The 22,741-nt window shown below is 50.4% G+C and overlaps 1 protein-coding gene across 3 annotated transcripts in view; it reads left to right on the top strand.

Moving 5' to 3' along the window:
• MXI1 (MAX interactor 1, dimerization protein) overlaps nucleotides 1–22,741 on the top strand; it is an 86,584-nt gene that overhangs the window by 52,755 nt on the left and 11,088 nt on the right. For all 3 annotated transcript variants that reach the window (XM_090056645.1, XM_090056644.1, XM_090056646.1), the window contains 2 exons: nucleotides 21,026–21,140; nucleotides 22,273–22,444. In XM_090056645.1, coding sequence (XP_089912771.1) covers nucleotides 21,026–21,140; nucleotides 22,273–22,444 — 287 coding nt within the window. The remainder of the gene's footprint in view (nucleotides 1–21,025; nucleotides 21,141–22,272; nucleotides 22,445–22,741) is intronic.

The following is a 22,741-nucleotide window of genomic DNA, read 5'->3' as shown; positions in this document are numbered from 1 at the left end:
GAAGCAGATTTTTTTCTGGTATCTGAAGGAGACCACAAAGCTTTTCTTACAGCCTTGCTCGTTTCTCTGCATGGCCCAAATTCAGGCCTCCTTTCTTTTGTGTCTCTTGGCTGAAGAGCTAGTGGGATTATGGTGCATCAGCAAATAGCAAGAATATGGGAATCCCAGCAGCTGAGCGGGGAAGGAATCCTTAGACTTTGATTCTGCAAACACCTTTTTCTCTCTGTCATCTGATAAGTGGGAGGAAACCTTCAGTGAAACATTCAAGATACCCTGCACCCCTTGAACCTTTCCAGAGAGACCCCTGGTCTTCCCGGGAGCCTGCTACTGATGAGCTGGGAAGACAGAATTTGGGGTCATGTCACCAACTTGGAAAAGTTTTCTGAGGATGAAGGAACCTTTCTTGACTTCTTCATTATATATGCTGCAAGGACAAGAACAGGCAATTGCTGATTTCAGTTCTTCTCCTCCTGGGCTCCAATATATGTGCCTCCCAATCCTGGCTGGAACAGGGCTTGGAGCCTGAAAGAGGGAGATGCTCCCCTGTTCCTTCCCCCTTTGTAGGCAGAATCTCCTTAGTGACAGGTTTGGACAACTTTAATAAGGAGCCCAGGTGCAGAGAGTGCTTCAAGATGTCAGCTGCATCTGGATCGTAGTCTCTACCTTGCTCACAACTGAAGCGATAAGGCTGGAGCGTTGTCCTACACGCTTGTGTAGTGTTGCTCTAGCCATGGCTGTTTAGTCATGGGACAGTTGGGATCTGTGCTTGGGGGGCAAGGGAGGAGATGGAGAGAAAGTAGATATGGTGGGGAATCTCAGGGAGGAGAGCTGGAAGGTAAAACATGAGACGGAGAAGAAATAAAGTTAAAACTTCAAGCAGGGGATCGGAGGTGGAAATCATGTTAGCAGGGTGGCACGGCAGGGGCGGGGAGTGGTATCTTAGAAAGGGGGGTGGATTTGACTATTTGGGGTGTATGTAATCGGGGCTGCATATGCTTATCATGATGTGATTAGTACAATGGGTTAATTTGCCTGAAATGCCAGAATTCTGGATTTATGGCTTTATCGGGGCTGGACACAAGAAGCAGTCTTCTCACAAACCCATTGCAGTCCAGCTTTAGGTGTGCGACCATAACATTGTACCAGAGTGACTTCTACATTATTTCATGGCTCTTGATTGCAAGACCCTTGGTTATCAGTGTCTCTTCATTATAATATCTTACCTCCTTTTTTTTTTTTTTTTTTTTTTTTTAAATCTATTGATTATCAGCAGTCAGATGCTGCAATGATACAGGTGCATCCAGAACATCTATATGGAGTTATAGAATCTTTATTTCCTTAGTCGCTAAGTAGCAAAGCTAAAATTATTCACTAGGAGTGGGGAAAACTGGTTTGTAGGCGAAGTTCCTGTGAAAAGGTGGACCCAGTGAAAGGTACACCTTAAGCAGCATGGGCTCGTTTCTCAAGGAGGTCATCTGAAAGGAGCACGTGTGAGGTGAAAGGTGTAGGGGACAAAGGTGGACAATATGCAGTAAAACTGGTCTTGAAACTCCTTGGCTGTGCCAAGACCTTTCTTTTCTGCTGGTCTACTCCTCTTATACAAACATTGGTCATAACCTGTTCAGTACAGAGGTGCCTTCCTTAAAAGGGTGTCTGAGAGTTGGGGTCCTACCCAGTGTTGACTAACGAGCCAAATTGAAGATCAGGGTTAGCCGAGGCAACAAATCAAAAACCTCTTTCACCCTTCAGGGAGAACGCTGACCCGGGTCACTTTTGACTGAAACATACCTGGCTTACCGAGTCTCCGTGACCAACAAATAATGTATCGCTGCTTAGCAGAAACTAGCTCAGCTCTGCAGATAATATTAAACTATGGGAGAGAGAGGAAAAGTATTAAGCTTCATATTAAAGCCAGGGATTCTGGAATGGTTTTGCACCAGGGTGGGAATATCGAATGACTTCTGTTGCCAAAGTAAGAGGAGTGAGGATGCTTGACAGTTAAGAGTCTCTCTTAAGTAGTTCAAATGTTTGACTAGAAACCAGAGTAATGGTGGGGAGAAGCTATCCAGGGTGGCAAGAGAGGGGGAGAGGAAAGGATGTGAAAGGATAGTGCATCCCTACCATTAGGAATTAAACAGATGAGCTCTGATTGATTTAATTTGTCCTATTTTACTTCCCAGAAGAGAATCGTTGCTGCTTATCCTGAAATGCCTTTGAAACAACTGCCAGTATTAAGAGGTGTCTAAGTGACTTCCGCATCCAAAGGTCCTCTGAGCATATTTCACCTAACAAATTCCCTTCCATGCAGAGGCCCCAGCTGTTGTGACCCTGGTCTTTCCTTCTCCCTTCCCTCCCTCCCCTTCTCCCTGTGGTGCATTGTAGTGGTTGAGGATTTGGTCTTTTGGGGTGCATATACACATGCAGAGAGGCTGCTCATTTGACAAGCTTTAGTTAAAGCGCCCCTGCTGTCATTTTTCAGCATGGGGATGCTGATGCATGAGATGCTACAGGTGCTTTAATTAGAGCAAGAGCTGCTCTAATTGAAGTGTTCCCATCCCCATCCCCCACTCCCAGAGCATGTGTATAAATGCCCTTGGTCTTTAGGTTTAGTGTTTGGTTTGGTTTGATGTGAAATGTTAGGGGTTGCTTAGGGGCTCTTATTTTACGATGACCACCCCCCCCAGCATCCCCAACTCTTTTAGTATCTTGTTGCTCATAGTTTTTAATACAGAAAATGGCCAAACTTGATGTACGTGTGTGGCGCTTGGTTGGCACTGGAAGGAACTGTTGCAAAGAATGTGTTCATTCTTTCGTATCCCAAAATGGTGTCTTTGGCTGGATAGCAACTTTAAAGTGAGCCCAAACATTTGGAGGAAACTTGTACTTTTAGAGTTAGGACCTCATATTTACTTATCAGTCTTTTGCACTCAGTGGTCTCTAGTTACAGTTTCCAGGGCAGTTGTTAGAACCGGCATCAAATGGTGCCTTGCTGCTTGTGGACTGCCCCGAGGGAGCCGCGAGGGGTCTCGTAACTGCGGTAGCTCCGTCATGAAAACTGGGACTTCACAGTCATCTGTACCGAGATGATATCTAACCTGGAATGCGCTGCAGCCAGCTTTGGCATCTTGAATGTCTTCCCAAACCTGCATTTCCGAGTTTGTATTTCAGCCTGGTGCCACGACGTTTATTTTAGGATAACTTCTGTGGCTGTGACTTTTGGGGGTGCAGCCTAAAATGTCCGAAGACTGGGGCCAAATTAATTCATGGAAAAACCTCACTGTAGCCAGTGGAGTTGCACAGAGGAAGAATTTGGCCCCAGGTGAGCACATTTTTTCTTCCTAGCTTGCTGTTCGAGCACCCTTGAGATGCGCTCCTCCTGTAGCCCTCCCAGGCTGCTTGCTCTGTAGCAGGGAGCGATGTTTGTTGACGTGCTCAGAATTAACTTTAGTCCCAAGTCAGTCCACACACGACGTTTAATGCAGTTCAACGCCTGCACGTGTAGATGCCGGCCTATTCCCACTTATCGTGCAGTAAATTTTAAGTTGGCATAAATGCATGTGTAGACGCACCCACCGTGTCTATACATACTTAGCATGAAGCGGACAAGCCAGAAGTCTTCCTGAGACCCGATTCTGAGCTCAAGTCACCTCAACCTCAGCCGCTTCCTTGTTCTCAGTGTTAGACATCTCTTTCCACCCCCTCTTCTTCCCTCCCATTTTAAAACATTAATTTTCCCCCTCATTCCCTGCATCTCCACAAGTCTCCTCTCCTCTTCCACTGCCAGTGTCACAGGGCTGCAGCTGACCCAATGGCTCCCAGCCCTTTGTGACTTCTTTGGTTCATCTTGGCTGTGGGTTGCCGGCTTTTTTGATTTGAGAAAAGGTGATGGACGCCAGGTGAATGAGAGGGTGCCACTGCCAAGGGAATGCTGTTAGGGAAGACCAGACGGAAGCATCTGGGTCTGAATACTGGAGCTGATCTGTCCAAGTACAGAAAGGGCCAACACAGGTGGCTCATGACATACGAACTGGTGTATCTAAGCCAAACTGTTGGCTGCTCTGTGCTACCAGGGTCCTTGGGATGGAGCAGGGAGGGAGGGAGTTTGCCCGTAATGTTGTTTTAGTCGAGTTGTAGCTGTTCAGCCATGAATGTCCCTGTCCTTCCCGGTTCTTTGTCTGTCCATATTGCCGCCCCGGAGCCTTCCTTGCACAAAAGCAAGTTTGCACAGCTGTGGGCAGGCACACTATGCAGGTGTAGTCTCAAGCAGTGCATGTGATGACAATAAAACAATTAAGGGGCAATGTGTACTAAATGAGGGGATTTCTCTGGTACTGGGAGATGGCTAGAAGTGCTAGCAAGAAAAACTCTGATAACACAGGCTGTGCCTTGGCCAGGGCCATATCATCAGTACCCGATAGGGAAGTGTTCAGCTTTGTGAAATCCTGTGGGTCTGAGATTTGGATTTTAGTTTGTCTGCTAATACATGTCATCACTCGCAAGGTGTTCTTGATCCTCAAAGAGTTTAGCAAATCGTCCCTCAGCCCCTGCCAGGTTGGAAACATCCCCTTTTTTAAGAAAAGGGAGAAACTGTGGCTGCAATATCACCACCCAGATGGAGCTTGTGTCAGAGCCTGTCATGAAACAGGTAATCCCAGCCCTCTGAGCTGTGTATAGAGACCTTAGCAATAAAGCGTTGGCTGCCTGAAGATCATGTCCCTTCTGTGCAGGAAGAATGCATTTCTCCTGTTAATTATTCATGTTTGGAAGAAAATACATAAAACAGCATGATTTATTTAAAAAAAGGCCCTTGTAGCCAGCAGATGATGAAGTTGCTGTTACTCTGCATGGGAGTGGAAATGGAGACTTGAGCACTTGGAGAAGAGACTCTTGTAAGTAGGGAAAACTGAGACACTAGCTCTAGCATGCACGTGTAGGTGATGTTTTACGGTACCTCGTTGCTGACCCTGTGTAATGCAGTGCCGTGACCTCCCGCACCTGACAAAGGGACTGAATGGAGGATGTAAGAGCACTGATGCATTGACAGATGTACCTTGAAAAAGCATGCTTCTGATGAGTTTTGTCAGTAGGTAAGCTCAGAATCCGGGACTGCCTTCCTAGAAATGAGCACTGCGCGTGGTATCTCCAGGTTAGCACACGTTGTGTGATAAGAAGTCTGTTCCTTTTATCGTGATCAGCAGTAAACAGTTGACGTGGAGCCTCAAGTGTACCCTGCTGCCTGCCTGCGTGTGCTGACCTCCAGTTGTATTCTGGGTAGGATTTTCAAAGCATCCAAGTCGCTCGGGCATTCCTGAAAATCCCACCGATGTGTTTTGTTTTTTTTCCTCCTTATATAGCGCTCTGCTTCTGACTGGGCCTTCCCAGGGGGCACGATTCCTGTCCCAGAGAGCTTCGAGTCATCGGGGACAGGGAGTGCGGGAGAGAAGGTTTGACAGGAGATGCCATCAGCGTAAGCAGGGGGGCATGTCGGTTCTGAGGGGGACCAGACTAGGGCAAGCGAGGGTGGCAGAAGTGCTTGTGCCAGGACCCCTCCCCTATGTCTCCTCGCTCTTCCTTTAGGCTTCTGGTGAGCTAACTTGCTCCCAGCCAAACCGCTTCTTGTCAGTGAACAAACCTGAGACTGTTGTGATGTTTTCAAACCCTCCCATTGCTCACTTCACTTATGTGTTCTGCCCTTTCCCCATGAGCTTCATCATAGAAAAGTAGGGTTGGAAGGGACCTCAGCAAGTCATCTGGTCCCAAAGCAGGACCAGCCCCAACTAGATGACCCCAGCCAAGGTTTTGTCTAGCCAGGTCTTAACTTGCACGAAAAGAGAGTTCACAACCTTTCTGGGTAGCCTGTTCCAGTGTTTTACTACCCTCCTGATGACCAGTCTGTAGTTTGCCTATGTTCATTTAGATTGGGGGTGGCTAACCCACAGCATGTGTGCCACAAGTAGCATGGGCAACTTGTGTGGCTTGTGGCAGATCAGGGAGGGGACAGGCAGTGCAGCATCAGGAAGCAGAAAACAGAACGGCAGGCTGGGCAGAGAACAGAAAGCAGAGCTGCAGGTAAGGCAGGGGACAGGGATCAGAGTGCTACCCAGGGAGGGTGCAAGGCTAATCTGTGGCACACCTGCTAAAAGGCTGGTCCCCAGAGTCAGATTTTGGTTGGAGACTGTCTTTTTGCAGACAAAAAAATCCTGGATTCAGAACAAGGCCTCAAAGGTCCATCTAGCCACCCCTCAGTACTCCTAACCATCATGGGGCATTTTTGCATATGCTGTGGGACACAGCACTGGGCGCTTTAATTAGTGGGCCATGCTAATCAAAAGCTCCCTCACATCACGTGTGTTAGCGTTGCCCCATGTCCCCATGCTGAAAAATGGCAGCGGGGTGCTTTGAACTAGAGCTCATCGAACGTGTTTTATTTCAAAGCGCCCCACCGCCATTTTGTTAGCACGGAGCTGCGCAGCAACACTGCTACACGTGACGCAGAAGCCTGCCGGAGCGCATCGGTTTTCGTGCTCCAGCAAACTCGGTTAATCGAGTCTGCTCCGGCGTGCTTGATTTCCATTGTGTTGCAGTGGGATCCCTGCGTGTATATAGGAGCCCATTATGACCACTTGTAGCTGCAGAGTGGCAAATGCTCATCTTCTTTCTGTTGGGCCCTAGACGGAGAGAATGAGGGGCTAAAGATGAAACTGGACTGTGTGTGCCACTGTTCAGTAAGAGACTGTCTCGGCACTGCAGTTGCTGGGACACAGCGGCTTCCCGGGCGTCATCGTTGCGTTAGGAGGAAGGACCTGAATGTGGAGCATGTTCGGATGCGTAGGAATGAGAACGTGTGTCCTTTCAGCTACCGAAAACATTTCTCGAGGGTACACGCAGACGGTTCGAACCTCTCCGCCGGCCCTCCCCCTGCCCGTTCTTCCTGCTCCCCCAGAAACAACTCTGCTCCATCGATGCCAGGAGAAGTAGGAAACCAGATCAAGAGAACAGCTTGTCCCTGTTGGATATTCGAGGTAATACGACCCTCTTAGGAAACGTGCGCACGGCGTGACCTCTGCTAAACTGTTCTTGGCTTGCCAAAGTAGCTTACATGATGTTTGCTGGATCAAGCACATATGGAAATGCATTTTGATGAAGAGATTGCAGGGGGAAAGGTTCGGGAACCCTTACTGGTTGCAGCATAATTTAACAAAGCCTGGATAAGGCCCTCTGGGATCATGCACACAACTTGGGGTTTCTTTGGATGGCAAGCTTCCCAGTGATCTGTGAGAGTGCTTAATGCAGTGGGCCTTGGGGAGGGGGAAGAGACCAAGCAGGGCTGTAAAGAGCAGCAGGCTTTCTGAGAACATAGCAGAAGCATAAATCCTTCAACTCGGGGTCCAAACCCCTTCAGGCAGCCAAATGAGGAGGAATTTTTAAACTATCACTTGAAGAAAAAAAAAAAAAAAGAAAGTGCATTAAAAAGAGATACAATTCAGGAATTTAAAATGGAAAAAATGTGGTGTTGCCAGCCTCGAGGTTTGATTACACATCAGGTGGTGGTATGTTTTTGTTTTGCGCTCCTACCCCCAAGTGTGTGCATTTAAGTGAGAATCAAAACTTTTACTCAAAATAACAATAATGAAGTGGTGTTAAGTTTCCCACTCTTGGTTTCAGAGGTAGCCTGAAAAAGTTGGCTTGCCAATCGTGTCAGAATTCAAAGATCAGAAGGGGGGAAACATAAGAGCGAAGCACTTCTAATTTAAAAAAAAAAAATCTTTTAAGCTGATCTGATGTTTCAGGGGGCGGGTGACTCATCTTTGGAGATTGGGAGTTTGCAGTTCTGAGGCAGGGCCAATTGCGGAAAGAAGCTGAGCTCTGTAAACAGTGCTGGTTGCTGGGTCAGCAAAACTGGCGCGGTCTTGTGCTCCTCCATGAACTTTAGCGCGAGTTCCTTTGAGTAGGGGTTGCACAAAGGTCTTTCCATGCTGATACCTTCGCCTCTGGGTGCGGTTTGTGAACTCGGGTATTTTTAAGACTCGTGCTGATCCCATGCTCTGGTTATTGACCAGAGGTGAATACTGAATGAATTCACATTTCGAGCCGTGCCCCCTCTTTATCTAGGAACTTCGTATGCGAGCACCAGCCCCAGATCATATGAACACTTGAAAAACATCCGTGGGTTTAGTGCCACGGCACTGTATGTTCGAGTTGTAGTGTTACAGGTGGGGGAACTGGGCACGTGCAGTTGAATGACCTGCAAGGGCAAGCCGTCTGGGGCAGAGTTGGGGAATGAATTCTCCTTTGTCCCAGTCCTCCATCCTGCCTGCTAGTCTCCCTCCCTGTCCTTGGAGCCGGTTGAATGTCCTTTGGAAGGAGAATTCATGCATCCTTAAAACATGGTAAAATTTTGCAAACTTCTTACTAGGAGCATTTGTGAACCTGTACAATCCAGGCTGCTTATAGGTATGTTCAGGACGATATTCCCAGTGTTAAGCTGAATTAAAAGCCATTTCTTAGCTAATGATTTTCAGTGAGAATTTTTCAGTTAGTATGTATTTAAATAATTACAGGTGTGGTTAAGGCTCAAACGAGTGCTGTGTCCCACAGGGGCACTGAACTGTTATGAATTAACAAAGTACTAGCAGCTTTGTCTGAGCAAGGAAGACGAGTACCTTGGGCTTTGGCGTGTTTGGGGGGAGGAAGGGAGTTTGTTGGTGTCTGTAGGACAGAAAGAGAGATTAGGCAACCTCTCTGAAGACTGTTTTGTAATTGTAGCATGTGTGGCTATGTCTTTTCAGTTCTTCCCTAGCATTTGATACTAAACAAATGGAAATGAACACAAGGACTGGATGTTCCAGCTCCTTTTTTTCCAAAACAAACTGCAGTTTTCCCCCATCTGTTCCCAGGTGGCATCCTGACCCTTGCATTGCTGGCTGGATGCTGAGTGAGGCAGCATGTGGCAGCTAATCCTCCCACACTGATAGCTGACCAGGCTGCAGCTGTCTTCCGTCTTCAGCAGTTAAAACCATGCCCTCCACTCGCGGCAAGAGGCGGTAGTGACCCTTGTACAGGGGAGCAAGGTTTGGGTCAGTAGTAGCAACCACTTAATAAAGCAATTCTCTGCATCATATGGGCAGGACCTTGGAATTTGCCAGATTTTCATTTCCACGTTCACCCTTTTGCCACAAAAAATGATTTCCAAGTGGACAGTATTGTGTCTTGCTGCAGGCCTTTTGTCCACCTGGCCTTTCTCGGAGCAAGGCAAGTATCAAAGGAATGGGCGCTCCGCTGCTTTGGTTTGAATCGATGGGATTTGTATCCCCAAGAAGTTGCCAACAGCCTGTAAAACTGCTCTTGCCCCACGTCCAGAGTACCAGATCGGTGCCTTTCTGCACCTGCTCCTGCATCCTCCCCATCCAAATTTCTGCAGGGGGTCATGAGCACAGCCGTTTTCCTCCTCCCCTAACGTGTCACCTGGACAGTAAATGACATTAGTACTGAACGTGGCAGCTACTGGCAGGAATGGTCAGATACTGGAAATACCATGTGATGATGATTTAATAAATGTAAGTCATGTGTAAAAGGTCCATGGTCACTAGAAAAAAATGCATTTGGGGTTTCTCTGTAATTCTCATCTGCCGAAGGAGAATGCTGTGTCTTGTTCTTTTTTTTTTTTTTTAGCTAGATATTTCTGTATTGTGCATTTTTCTTAGGTGTAACTTTTTTTCCCCCCACTTCTGAAATGGCTTGTGGATACAAGGTAAAATTACATGCACTGCTTCTACTGTTCCAGATGTATGCCCGCTGTATCTGAGAGGTACAGTAGATATTTGATGACGGCCTAAATATTTCTGACAGTGTGAAGTGGTATTAAATGAAGAATGCATGTTTTCCTCCTGGTATAAAACGTCTGGTGTAAGCAAATGTTCCTAACTCCCACATTTTGGGAGTTATTTTGATTAAAGAATTGTGATTTTTCTTCCATTAGCAGAGGGCAATTGAATATGGTTTCTAAGAGGCACGTGGGGTGAATCCCTCACTCTTGCATTAATCAACATTAAAAACATCTTCGCTTTAGTAATCATGGATTAGCTTTGTCATTTAAATATTTGCACAGCCCTGTTTTTTCATGCATGTGTGAATACAAGACAAAGATGTGCTTCTAGTACAAAATCAGGTTATCATTTTCATACTCTACATAATCCTTGCTTGTAATCTTGAAAATAGTAAATGGATTGTCCCAAGTAATTGGCTGGCACCTTCCTTTCCTGCTTCACCAGGAGTCATGAGTTGACCTATTTTTCTCTGGCGTGTGTGCACACGCACCTTTTGCGTTTGTAGGCACTAAAACCAGGTCCCTCACGTTCTAAGTTTTTATTTAAACTTTTGATTTAGAAATATTGTGCCTGTACTTTATATTACCCAGTTAGGCACCTTCCTGAAGAAAAGTAGTTGTTCCTCATGCGACCGTGTGAACAGTTCTGTCCACTCGGGAGTTTTGTAGAAGACCGTATAGCTTTGGGGGTCTCTTAAGTCTGGTAAAGTATGCTCTGGGAGCACTGCCTTGATGCGCCTGCACGGCAGGGAGGTGGTGCTCGTGGATCTGTACAGATCGCTGAGGTCTCCGTTGTAGTGTGCAACCACCAGCTCTTCCGGGCCTTGACTCCTCCAATCTGGTCTCTTCCCAGTGTTGATCCACAAGCCGCACCCCACGGATCCTTAGCCAACACTTTAGGAAACCCTTCCTGGTGGCTTTGGGGAGGTCAAATTGGAGGCACTTTACAGGAGCCTTGCTGTTTTTTAAAAAATTTTTTAATTTTTTTTTTTTTTAAAAGAGAGGACTGTCTTTCCACAGCTTGAAAGTGAGGCCCTTTCGGGGATCTCCAGTTGGGTACAGGGCATCCTCTAGCTGCTTCTAAACATCTTACTGCTGTCACCCGTGACCTAAGTCAAGCCACAAAGCTGAGTGCCCCTACGTGACGGGCACATGTGCTCCCACGCACACCTTGGGCTAGCTGAGATCATCCCTGGCAGGCTTGCAACCTGTCCCGCAGATGCTCTGTGGGGTCAGCTGGTGCCACGGAGGCAAATTCCTGCAGCGGGCGAGAGTTTGCCCTGTTTTGCAGCAAACGCCGCACCTTGCATCCAGGAGTGTGAGTATAATGGGATTAGCAAGAGTGAGGGCACAAGCCGCAGTCTCAGCTATTTAAAGAGCAGGTCTCTATTTTTAACTTTAAAGGCAGAGTTCTGTTAAGCTAATCTGGCTTTTGTAATGAGCATGGCTAGGCTCCATGTTGTGGGGTTTTTTAAGGCTGGTGTTTGCCACATGGCTTTGGTTTTTAAGAATAAAGACCTCTCTACTATCTTCCAGGCAAGCAGCTAAATACATGACTGGGTCTGTATCATGGCCCCAGCCCTCCAGCTACATTTCACTGTAGTGCTGAAGTATTGCGCGCGGGTGCTACTGAGAGGTAACCCCAGCACCAAGGAGCAGGCCTTGTTTCTAAGTCAGAATGAGGTCTGATTTCTGCCTAGTGCAACAAGCAGCTGAACCTACAAGGAGTTTTGCTTATAAAGCCGTGTATTGCTCTCCAGTAGATTAAAGTGCAGTTCATATAATTCTAATCACGAATTTAAAATCTTGTGGCCAAGATAAGTAGTAATTGTCCCCATCCCCGCCATGTATGACTTTTGGGGAAAAGAATAAGTTTGAATGGCTCATGGACGCCGCTTCGGTGCATCCACTGCAACGTCCTGTCTCTTGCCAGCCTCTCAAATCCCATTGTTTGCAAAGAGAGGAGGAAAATGTATCTCTGTTTTGGAGCAAATTAATAAACCAGCACTGAGGATTTGGTACAAGAACTGAATGTAAACACAAATGGGTTTAAAGATGTCACAGGCTTGATTAATCCGAGTCCCAGGCGCCCACGGGCACTGAGCGCTTCACCGACTCTTTGCTAGGCCCCTTTTTCATTAGGATTTTGTAGCAGATGAGCCAAAGTTTAACAGTGTGCGTTGCCTCTCACCTGTTGAAGAGAAGTCCAACAGGTGAGAAAAGACTCAATTACCTTGTTATGTTTTTCAACATGACGTGGGATCTGGGACTCAGTAACACTCCTTGCATCGCATCGCTGGTGTGCCGCCTTATAGTCGTATTATTTTATTATGAGTCCCATGATTTTTTTTTCCCCCTGTGTGTCACTAAACCCTTGCTGTCAGGATCATAAGGTGACAAGCTCTGTTTTTTATTTTAAAATATGAAATGAGTTTTCTTCTTGACTAGAAAAAAAGCCTGAAAATAGGAATTGCGTGTGATCTAAAAGCTTAGCATTCAAAGGGCAAATCAAAACCATCCCAACTGGATTATTTTGGGACAGTCTCATGATTTTTAAGCCAGTCATGATATTTTTAGCTTACCATTGAATTTTTTGAAAGCTTGGGGTTGACCATACGGTGGAGTTATAATAGGAGCTGGCTGGCTCTACGAAGCCCCTGCAGGGAAGAGACAGACCCTCCCTCAAAGTGGTTTCTGTGCAAGAGACGGAACAGGTGCCAGGGTGGAAGGAAAAGTGCAGGGAAGCAAGGTGACTGGCTCAAGGTTACTCGGCAGGTCAGTGGCAGAGCTGTGAATACGGGCTGGTTCTCCTGCACGCTGGACAGCTATGGTCCATCTGACCAGAGCAGCTTTGTCCCAGACAGAAGTGTGGTTGGAAACGAAGAGCATTGGCTGGACCATGCTTTAGGAAGGTGGCCCATGTCCACTACCCCAACCTGTGCACTGGTTGGCCATGAAGCCTGCCACCGGAGCGGGGTTCTGCACGCGTCTGTCTGTGTGGATAACTGGTGTATCTGATTTTGGTCTGTCTACGATTAACAGAATCCGTAGTGGTCTGTTATTCTCGACTTGTGTGACGTGCAGATTGTGCCAGGCTTGAGGCAGCCTTGGACATCCAGCCCAGATGAGGACAGAGCATGTCCCTGAGCATCATGACCCACAAAGCGCCCCCAACACCTGTTAACAAACTTAGGCACATTGGTACAAAACCCAAGTGCTTGGAGAAGCTGCTCGATTTGACATGCTTTCATCCAGCGCTGACCCTGCCCGGGGGCTTGTTGGATCTGTGGGCGACTCGGGTACGCTCCTGCAGCTGAATCGGCCCCCCAGGTTTGAGTCTTTTCTTTTGGGGTGAGGGTTGCATTGGGTGCTCTCTCTGTGCCTTCCCTTTTTCCTGGGGGAAACCAGTCTTTTTTATTATTTATAGATTTTCTCTGTATTGGGCAGTTTTCAAAATCTGTCTCAGCTGTTTTGTTGAGGAAAAGAAACAACCATCAGACTGGCCCATTGTATTGATAGCTTTTATCATGTGGGTGGCAGTGGTCTATAGAATAATCCTTTATAAGGCTAACAATAGATAGCCTGGATGTTGTTTCCAAAGTGCACGGATGCATTGTTGTCACTGCCTGCGTTTCAGTACCACCTCCGGGGCCTAATCCCGCTCGGGGCCATATTGTGCTGGGCGGTACAGGCCCAGATCTCTGTGTTGTGGTTCATGTTGCAGGGAAAGCTGTGCTGATTTGCATAACTTCAGCGAGTTGCAAGGTCGGATGGGTTTTGTTTTTTCCCCTTCAGTCACAAACCTCTTCTTTAGCGCTTAGCTTTTCACCTGTCCCTGGTCTGCTGGAGCTGTCGTCATAGATGGCCGGCTCTGTTCCTGTGTGCACGCAAACAGGTCTAGTTAAAACCAGGCTGAATATTTCAGCTCGTTTTGACTGGAAGTAGAAATTTCATCCGTTTGGTAGGCAATGAGGGTTGGGAGGGACCTTAGGAGGTCGCATCTAGTCCAACCCCCTGCTCGAAGCAGGACCAACCTCAACCTCATCATCTGTTTAAGCTCAGACTTTAGGGCTTGTTGCTGTTTTTAGAGAAGTAATGTGGTTTGAGGAAACTTTTAGTTCAAAAGATTCCCCCCCCACCCGGTGTGACTCGAGCATCCAGACCAAAGTGACTGGAAACAAAAGTGAAGTAGAGGAAGCCGGTCAGTCTTCAATGTAAAACACCCTAAACAGCCAGAGGGACTGATGAAAACAAAATCCATCTGAATTATTCTTTCCTTTTGGTTGTAATGACCTAGAAGCGTACGGCAGAGATGCTCTTGTTAGATGTGCTTTTGCCCCGGTATGTCCCTGTTGCAAGCCCAGATCAGCTGGGGGGGGGGGGGGGGGAGTGACATGCCACCTGCTGTCGTGTGCAATTGTGTGTGCGAGGAGTTATCGAAAGCTGGCCGCGTGCCACGGCATCCTTGCCAGGCCACGGCTCAAGGGCTCGGAGCGATTACATAATGCTCTGCAGCAAAGAAAATCCAGACTCCGTCCCCAGCACTTCCCCGGCTTTCGGTTCCTGATTTAGCTCCTTGGCAAAATCTTGGATTTCTTCCTCCCTTCGCCAAAGGGCGAAGCATCCAATGGAGAGGAGCGCCGACGCAGCGCCGGCCAATGCGGGGCGGGCTACTTGGGAGGGAGGCGAGCGTAGAGACGAGAGCGGAGAAAAACATCGAGTCATATGACGGCTGTAAAAGAGAAGCGAGCCGCTGACCTGTGAATTGTTTGGAGAAGGAAGCCCTGCTTTCCCCCCTCTCCCCCACAGCTTATGCATATGCTTCTCGTTACTTAGCCCCGAAATCCTTCTCTCGCCATGAATTATTGATGCAGGGTCGCTAGCATTTCTCCAGGAATTGTTTTCTTTTAACAATGATCCCTCCTGAATTTTTTAAGCCAGCTATTAACTCGGACATCCAAACAAAGTTGCCGGTTTCTGATTTCAGGGTTCAGTTTGTTCTGACCCCCAGGCAAGGGCTGTGGGAGCGGCGGTATTTTTAAGGATGCAGCCCCTGATTTGGCGGCTGCGTGTTGCCGAGTTGGGACAGGGGTAGGACGGGAATATCGGGGGACTGACACCCTTGTTTCTGATTCTTCGGAGAAACATCAGCTCAGCAGTGCAGAGGTGAAGCCCTTGCGCCCGTCGCACCTCGGCTGAAGGAGACCCGGGAATCCCTGGGGTTTCAGCTGTGGCTCGTTCCCTCGGCTCCTCCGCGGCGCTCAGCATGCGTGGGGCTGGGCTCCGGCGAGACCGCGGACAGCTAAGCACGGGGTCGAGCGCTCTGCGTAGCGAGATTGGTTCCTCTCGTCCCTGTTCATCGCGGGCCTTGAACAATTCGTGCATTTGGAGATGCTGCAGGGCCCAAGGGGGCATCTTGAATAAGGGGCCGATCCAGTTCTAGGGGAGAGGCCTTCCACTGATTTGAGCCGGGGTTGGTGTGGCCTGGCTCCACAGGCCCACCGCAGAGCGGCGTCTGCCTGGGCCAGTCCCCTCTGCACCAGCTCAGCAAACCTGGGGGGAGCAGCCAGGTGCGGAAGTGCGTCCTGGGATTTCTGCAGCGCCAGCTACCACAGCCTTTGGGGCGATTTTCCAGACAGCTGGCTAGGAGTTTGGGGACGTGTGGCTGTCCTGGTCTCCTTAACGCCTTCAGCGTCCAGGCCGTAGGAGGGCTGAGCAGATGACCTTGTCCCAAGCAGCACAACCAGTGCCTGCCCCCTTGGGACCTGCCTTAGCATGGGGCTAGCTGGTCCATGCGAGGTGGATCCTGCAAACAAAGGACGCCTCCTCCTCGCCGTCACCAGCTGTCCCTCCGAAGGCAGGGTGGTGGCCCCTGTAGACCTGGAGCCCATCATGTGGGGAAGAGCTGGGGCTGGGGCAGAGAGGTCTGACTCGGGGAGGCCAGGGACGGCTCTCGGAGCGCCGCCTGCGTGTCTCGGATAGGCCCAGACTTTCCCCTGCGGTGCAGCTTGGGAGGGGGAGCGAACAGACATCAGCCGTCTGTTTCCCCGGCAGCACTTGCCTGCGTACGGTGCAGCACGGCACTGAGCTCTGCAGCAAGCGCACGCGGATAGAGGATCCTCCCGGAGCCTTATGTAACCGGAGGCAGTGATGTCATCGGGAGAGCACGCGGTGAGACGGCCGCGGCAGGCGCTCGCCGGGGGCTGCCGTGGCCCCGTGTGACCGTCCCCCTCTCCCTGCGATCGTTACTCCTACTGTTACTTATGCAGAGGCTCGGGATGCTGCCTTGCCTCACTTCACCTGCCCCGTACCCAGAAGTATCTCCTCCACCCCGGTGAGCTCGGGGACGCTGGATTCCTCATCGCTGTGCACGGCGTCGCAGGTGGAAGGTCCGTGGCCTGGATCCCAACACTCGCGGGCCCCCATGTCCCTGGGCCGGCTGCCATCAGGAGGAGCAGTCGCTTGCCGAAGGAGTGCAGCAGGCAGGGCGCAGCGGAGGCATGTTTGAAGGCAAGGGCACAAGGGTGCTGTGATCCCTGGGCTCAGGCCAAGGCTAATTTTTGCCCGACATTTTGGGGAAAAAACAAGACCAAGTTCCCTGTGCTGGGGGAGGTAGCTAGTCATGTTAGTTTTTGCCGGTGGCCCCAGTTAGCCCAGACCAAGGGCTCCAGCCTGCCAAAAGTGGGAGTGCACCCCCAGCTCTTTGCAGATTGAACAAAGGAGCATGTGGGAGCTGGGATGCATCTCCTTTCGATCCTCCAAGCACGTGGCCCCTGGTCCCTAGAGATCTGGGCAGGGTTGTCACGAAGCGGACGGATCCAGACCACCATCCTGCCATGCCTGCGTCGCACAAGCACCTGCACCTCATCCTCTTCCCGGGCGTAGGTGGAAAGAAGTGGGAGAAGGCTGGCTGCGAGAGGAGCAGCAGAGAAATCCCTGCCTCCACCACGCCGAGTATCCATGCCCACGCGCAGTCAAAGCCTCGATGGACCCGTTAGCAGAGGAAGGAGGGGGCTGAGCCAGCCTGCCTCCTGGAAAACGTCTTCATCAAGGAAGATCCCCACTCCCCCAAGTCTACCTGCCCTCCAGCGAGTAACACAGGCTCAGCCCACATCCAGCGCTGGGATCCTCCAGAGTCTGATTCTCCTCCTTCCCTAGGGATCAGCACAAGGAGGAAAGGCGACCCTTTGGTCTTGATCTCGGTTGATTCTCCACTTGGTAAACTGTCTGCTTAGAGCTGGGTCTCCAGATGCAAACTGAGCTCAGTGACATGCATGCAAACCCAGCTGGCTCCTGTTTGCTGCCTGCCCAGGGCTGGGATGTTTCTCGAGTGTAAGAGTTGTCACCTTGCCGTGAAGCACTGAGTAAAAGGACCTGCAGTGATAGGGATGCATCGGTGACCCTGCAGCCTCCCGTTGACCAGGTAGTTGAGCTTTGCTGACCTGCTCCTGCAGCACTGTGCATTAATAACCATGGCTTTGAGTGATATTTAGTCATCTGTCACCGTTTTGTGGCCCCCTTGACATTTTTGGGCTTAATAAGCATTAGTGAACAGCTCAGCTATACCCCCCCCGGAAACTGGAGCGGTTACAACACCATTCGGGAGCTAAAAGCAGGAGTGGGGCTGGGAAAGAAGGAGAAATGGATACCTCTCAGACACCACTGGAGGGAAGGATGGGCTGGTGGGGATTTGCCCTCATCTATGCACAAAAATGTTGCTGCTTTTCTGTTACTAGTGTAGGCGAAGAGGTACAACCCCTGCAGTGGGGACACGGCTATGCTGGGGAGGGGGGTTGGCCAAACAAGTGTGCCTGTGGGGCAGGGATTAAACCATGCTGGCACAATCGCCAGTATACGTGCATCTACGCAGGGAGCTGCACTGGGATGACGGTTGCAGTTGAAACGAAGCAGGGTGGATTATGCTGGTACAAAACCTGTCTGCCAGTGAGGCCAGAGATCATCCCATCCAAAAGCGTGTGCCTACTCCTGCGTCGGTGATGGGGCCCTCGGCGGGGTCTCCGGTGACCGGAGCTGCTGCACGGTGTCCCACAAGCCGAGGCTGGCATTGCGGTGGCTGTGGCTTTGTTACGCTGCTCAGCATCGTGACCTGGCTCTTCCTCTGCTGACGGCTCTGGGCGATCTTTTGCCTGATTCGCTGCAGAGAGGGCAGATCTACGATGGCCATTGAAAAGGCAGATCAAAACACGGTCTTTCCAAGTTTGGGAGGAGCAGGGGTCTCTGACACCGTGGTCATTACCTGGCTCATGTTGGGAGAGGTTGTCTACACTTCCTCCTGACCTAGCCAAAACGCTAGCTCGTATTCACAGCGTCTTCCCATGGCTGTACTAGCAGTAAAAATGTGGTCTTCCCCCAAGCCTGGATGGTAAAGGAGGATGCCTAGGGCCTGGTGTGGACTATGCTGGAAACAGGCTTCGCCTCCATGACTCATCCAGAGCCATCCTCTGCTGCGAGTCTTAAGGGATAGCCTCTGCTTTCTCTTGCAAATGGGCCTGGAAGTCGCTGTCATTTGTTGCTGTTGCATTTTTGTATGGTAATATGTCCTAAAGCCCCCAAGCTGAGATGCGGGCTGCATTGCGCTAGGGGCTGTATGTACAAATCGGCCTGAGCTTAGAGCTAGATCCTATTAGGCACCCAAGTGTGATTCTGCTGCTCCTCGCTGTGCGGGGTGACTTGGTCTTGAGGCTGGGAAGCTGGCACGCTGTGCAAGTGGGTATGTTTAGCGGTTCTTCAGGGACCTGGGCAGGGCGGGGTAGGATTGCTCTTGAGCACTTATTAGGTGAAGCAGGACCTTGTCCTTGCATAACAGACAGGAAATGTCACTGTCCCAGTGGGACAGGCCTTGAGACTCCGGCTCGTCTTCGCTGCTGGCGGTCTGGTTCTAGCACGGCCTGCGCCAGAAGTCCTCGGGCCTGGGAGAACAGGGAGTGAATCTCAAGCTGGCCCAGCATGGGGCAGGGGCTGATGCTCGAGTGGGTGCTCCAGTGAGGACACGACCGTGCTGTGCTGCAAATGCTGCCACTCTGCTGGCTTGCAGCGTTCGAGCAAAGCTGGCGTGAGCTGATGCTGCGGTGGGGACAAAGCTCCAGGGCCTGCCCCAGCCCACGCTGGATGTCTGCGGCAGGGCAGAGGATTGATATAATATATATATATATATATATATATATATATATATATATATATATATTTATTTATTTATTTTTTGGTCTCTTCAGAGTCCCCAGCCAGAGCGCTGACCAGGAAACCTTCCTGGGGACACGGCGAGAACCCTCTGCTCTGAGCTGACCTGGCTGCAAGGGGCAGCAGAAATGCTGGGAAGCTCCCGAGGAGCCCAGTCCAGCAGCCCTCCTCCCAAGTGACCACCTTGCAGGTCACTGCCCAGACTCCTGAGTGGTGAATCGAACCACAGCCTAGCTCCCGACTGGGAGCCTGGTGTGGGCATCCCCACGACGTACTGGTCCAGTGCCCGTTGCCAGGCAGGCCCGGGGAGCTGTTGACCTGCGTGAAACAGTGGTCTATGCGGCTGGCTTCCAAAGGAGCAAAAGCCCCTCATCAACAGCGTGGGTTAAATGTCGGCGGATCTCAGCCTGGGAAACAGCTGAGGGGGTGAGACGTGCGCGCTCATCAGTTGAGATGGTTTTGACTTCTTTCAAAACGCCGTTTCTGAACGTTGGCTGAAACGCGCAGGTCCCCCCGCAGCAGCCCTGCTTGCCAAGGCTTAGCCCCGAGGCAGTGCGCGCCGCCGAGTGATGGGCCGCTTGTAAGAGGCTTCGTTACGGAGACCCTGCCGACCCCAGCGCTGCTGGTGGGTGCCGCTTCTCCCCTGACAGTTCATCAGCAGAACCCCTGACCCTTCCCCCCTTAATCATCCTTGCCTGTCACCGACATAATTGCGTGATTACCAGTCCCTCTCCCCCACCCCTTTCAGCCCCCGCACAATAGTGAATCTCGGCTACAAAATGGAAATGAACCATCCAACTAATTTCCGCCCCCCTCCCCTCCTTGCATTCAGCCAGATTGACCATAGCCAGTCTCTTTGTGCATGTGAACAGGGCCAGGGTGGGCTTTCAAGGCTGGAATAACTTGAGTGTGAGCGGATCGGCTGATGTCATTGTGTTATTGATTCAGGATTGCAAGTTCAGTCATAAATCATTAATGGAGGGGCTGGAAAAAAAATACTTTTATTGTTTTCCAGAAATCTCCTGACTCTCGAATGCAGGCTACAGAGGTTGGGGGTGGGGGCGCAGGGTGGATGCTTGGGGATCTCTGTCTGGATCGTTCGCTTTGTTTCAGACGACGGTAAGCAGCGCAGTGGTGTTATGCAGTGATAGTCTGGAGTGCAGTGGACCCAGTGATGCTGAATCGCCAGGGAGCTCTCACTGGGAGGGTTTTTGCGAAGGTAGGAACAGCTAGGCAGAGGGTCCAGGGCTGTGTTGCTCCTACTTAGAAAACTTGCACCAACAGGCAGATCTCAAGTGGAGGGATAAGAAAACACAGTCCTGCCTTTATTGGGCACTTGGAGATCGTGAGTGGTGTGGGCACAGCCCCATTAGCGGGACTGACGTCTGACACCCACATTGGGCTGACGGTCTCGCTGCTGTCCATTAGGCTTTCTGATCTGGCTAGAAAAAAACGAGAGATGGGGAGCAAACGTGCTGTAGCGATCCACACGTATTACAACACTGGCTTTTCCCTAACTGCTAGTGTGCCAAAGGGAGGGCACAGACCAAGTGCAGATGCTTCCTCAGCCTGGTGAAGGGTGTTTGTACCCAAATGCTTGCAAAGAAGAATTTTTCCAACTATTTGAGTTGGTCTAATAAAAGATACTGGATTTACCCAAAGATCCTTGCCACCTTGGCATTGGACACTTGCAGGCACTTTGATCTAGGGCTCTGCCCATTCGAGCGGTGAACTGAAGGGGTTGCTCAGAGCACTGCCCCTTCCTAGAGCGCGTCCAGCTGAGAGAGATTATCAGAGCAGAGGGCAAGAAATAACTGGTGCTGCCGAGCACCTGGCACGTGCAGTATCAATGTTTCAGTGACTCGGTGCAAGGCTGTTGCAGGACCCCGCTGGAAACGGGGATGCACGTAGAAGGAAGCGTCTGGGGAAGCTGGAGGGAAGAGGGTGAGTCTCTGTCCCCATGTAGCCATGCTGCGCTAACCCCTGTCTCTCCCCCCGCAGGCGAGCTCACCTCCGCCTGTGTTTAGAGCGCTTAAAAGTTCTGATACCACTAGGACCAGACTGCACCCGGCACACGACGCTTGGGCTGCTGAACAAAGCCAAAGCACATATCAAGGTAAGCCTCGCCTGCTCGAGATGCCTTTCGTCTCGGCCGGTTCCAACGGCGCGTCCCTCGGTTGCTCCCCGCCCAGAGGTAAATCCAAGCCCACGGAGACAAATGTCTTCCAAATGCATCGCTCCCTCAGCTAATCATCCATCATTATTACCATGCCGATTGCTGGGAGAGTCTATAATGAACTGTTCTACGGCAGTGACTGATTGCAAGAGCAGGGGTCTCGTCCTGTGTTGTGATCAGTGGCTGACAGCGGCAGGTCTTTAAGGCGAAACCTGTCTGGTGCGATGGAGTGAGTGCTGTTTGATGAGGAAATGTCGCTTTTTCTGGTACCAGGATGGTTCCCGCTGCTGGAAAGTTAGTGTAGAGCCCTAGACTAGCACAGGGTTGGCAGTTTGGACATCTGGTTTTCAGTCCGTTGGGACTTTGTACGGTTTCCTCTGAGGTCACTTCTAGCACAGAGGGGGAAAAAAAAGTCTGGCTTGCACAGATCAGGACTCTGCCCAGGTTCTTTGTTACAGCTCAGGATGGCTGAGGAAGGGAGCCCTGCTTCAGGGGTGGCTTGAGCCTGAAATGACTCCCTTCTTAAGCAATGTGCTGGCCACGAGGACCGCTGCCCTGGAGTTCCCAGCCCGGGTTGAAGGAGTCTGCAGTAGGTTATGTAAATCAGAAATTGTATGGAAAATGCTTCTTAGCGTTACTTATCGTGCCAAGCAAGCAACGTGGACAACTCCCTGGGTTAATGTGTTTGTGGTCTGGGCTCGTTACCAGTGCTGAATCTGTCTGATTAAGGGACTTGAGGTCCCCCTGGCGGACAGACTCAGTGGTGCACGCGGTGTGTGCATTGTATATTCAGAAAAAGCTTGAGTGAAAAATCTTCTGCACTGTAGATAGCCGTGCATGCACCCCAACGCACCCAGGGCTCCCCTTTCTACAAATCTGCAGGCCTTGGCAGGGTTGTAAATTGATAAAGATGAGAAGAGTCATGGTTATTAGTAGTGAAAGCAAAGCAGTCTGGTCTGGTGTGGTCTGAGAGCATAAATCCTTTCAGAACAAGGTCCAGAGCAGGGTGCGTGGCTGTGCTTTGGAGAGAGGAATTCCAGCAGTAATCTCCTTTTGTATTTTATCACGTCAGAAACTTGAAGAGGCCGAAAGGAGAAGCCAACACCAGCTCGAGAACCTGGAACGAGAACAAAGATTCCTGAAGAGACGACTGGAGCAGCTACAAGGGTCTCAGGAGATAGAGCGAATACGAATGGACAGCATCGGCTCAACCATTTCCTCCGATCGCTCAGATTCGGAGCGAGGTGCGTACTTACCTGGGGGACGGCTGGGGACGAGGACAGGAGGCTCTGGGGACGTGGTGAGAAGGGCGCTGGAGCTCTGTCATGCACCACTCCTGCTTTGTTTCTGCCCCAACTAGCAGCTGTCTCACAAAGGATGCACCTTGTTTGCCAGTCTTGCTTAAGAGGGAAGTGCCATGATGGCAGCCCCGGGACGTTCTGTGTTGCTGCCACCCCCCTGCACGTATCCGAGCTGTTAAGGCAGAATGGGAGAGCACTAGTAACAGTCTGGGATGCCAAGCTGGATAATGCACACGCTGG

Source organism: Crocodylus siamensis, chromosome 7 (genome assembly GCF_052110815.1).
Source record: "Crocodylus siamensis isolate JL-2025a chromosome 7, ASM5211081v1, whole genome shotgun sequence".
Classification (NCBI taxonomy): Eukaryota; Metazoa; Chordata; order Crocodylia; family Crocodylidae; genus Crocodylus; species Crocodylus siamensis.
This window is presented reverse-complemented; position numbering and strand designations above follow the sequence as displayed.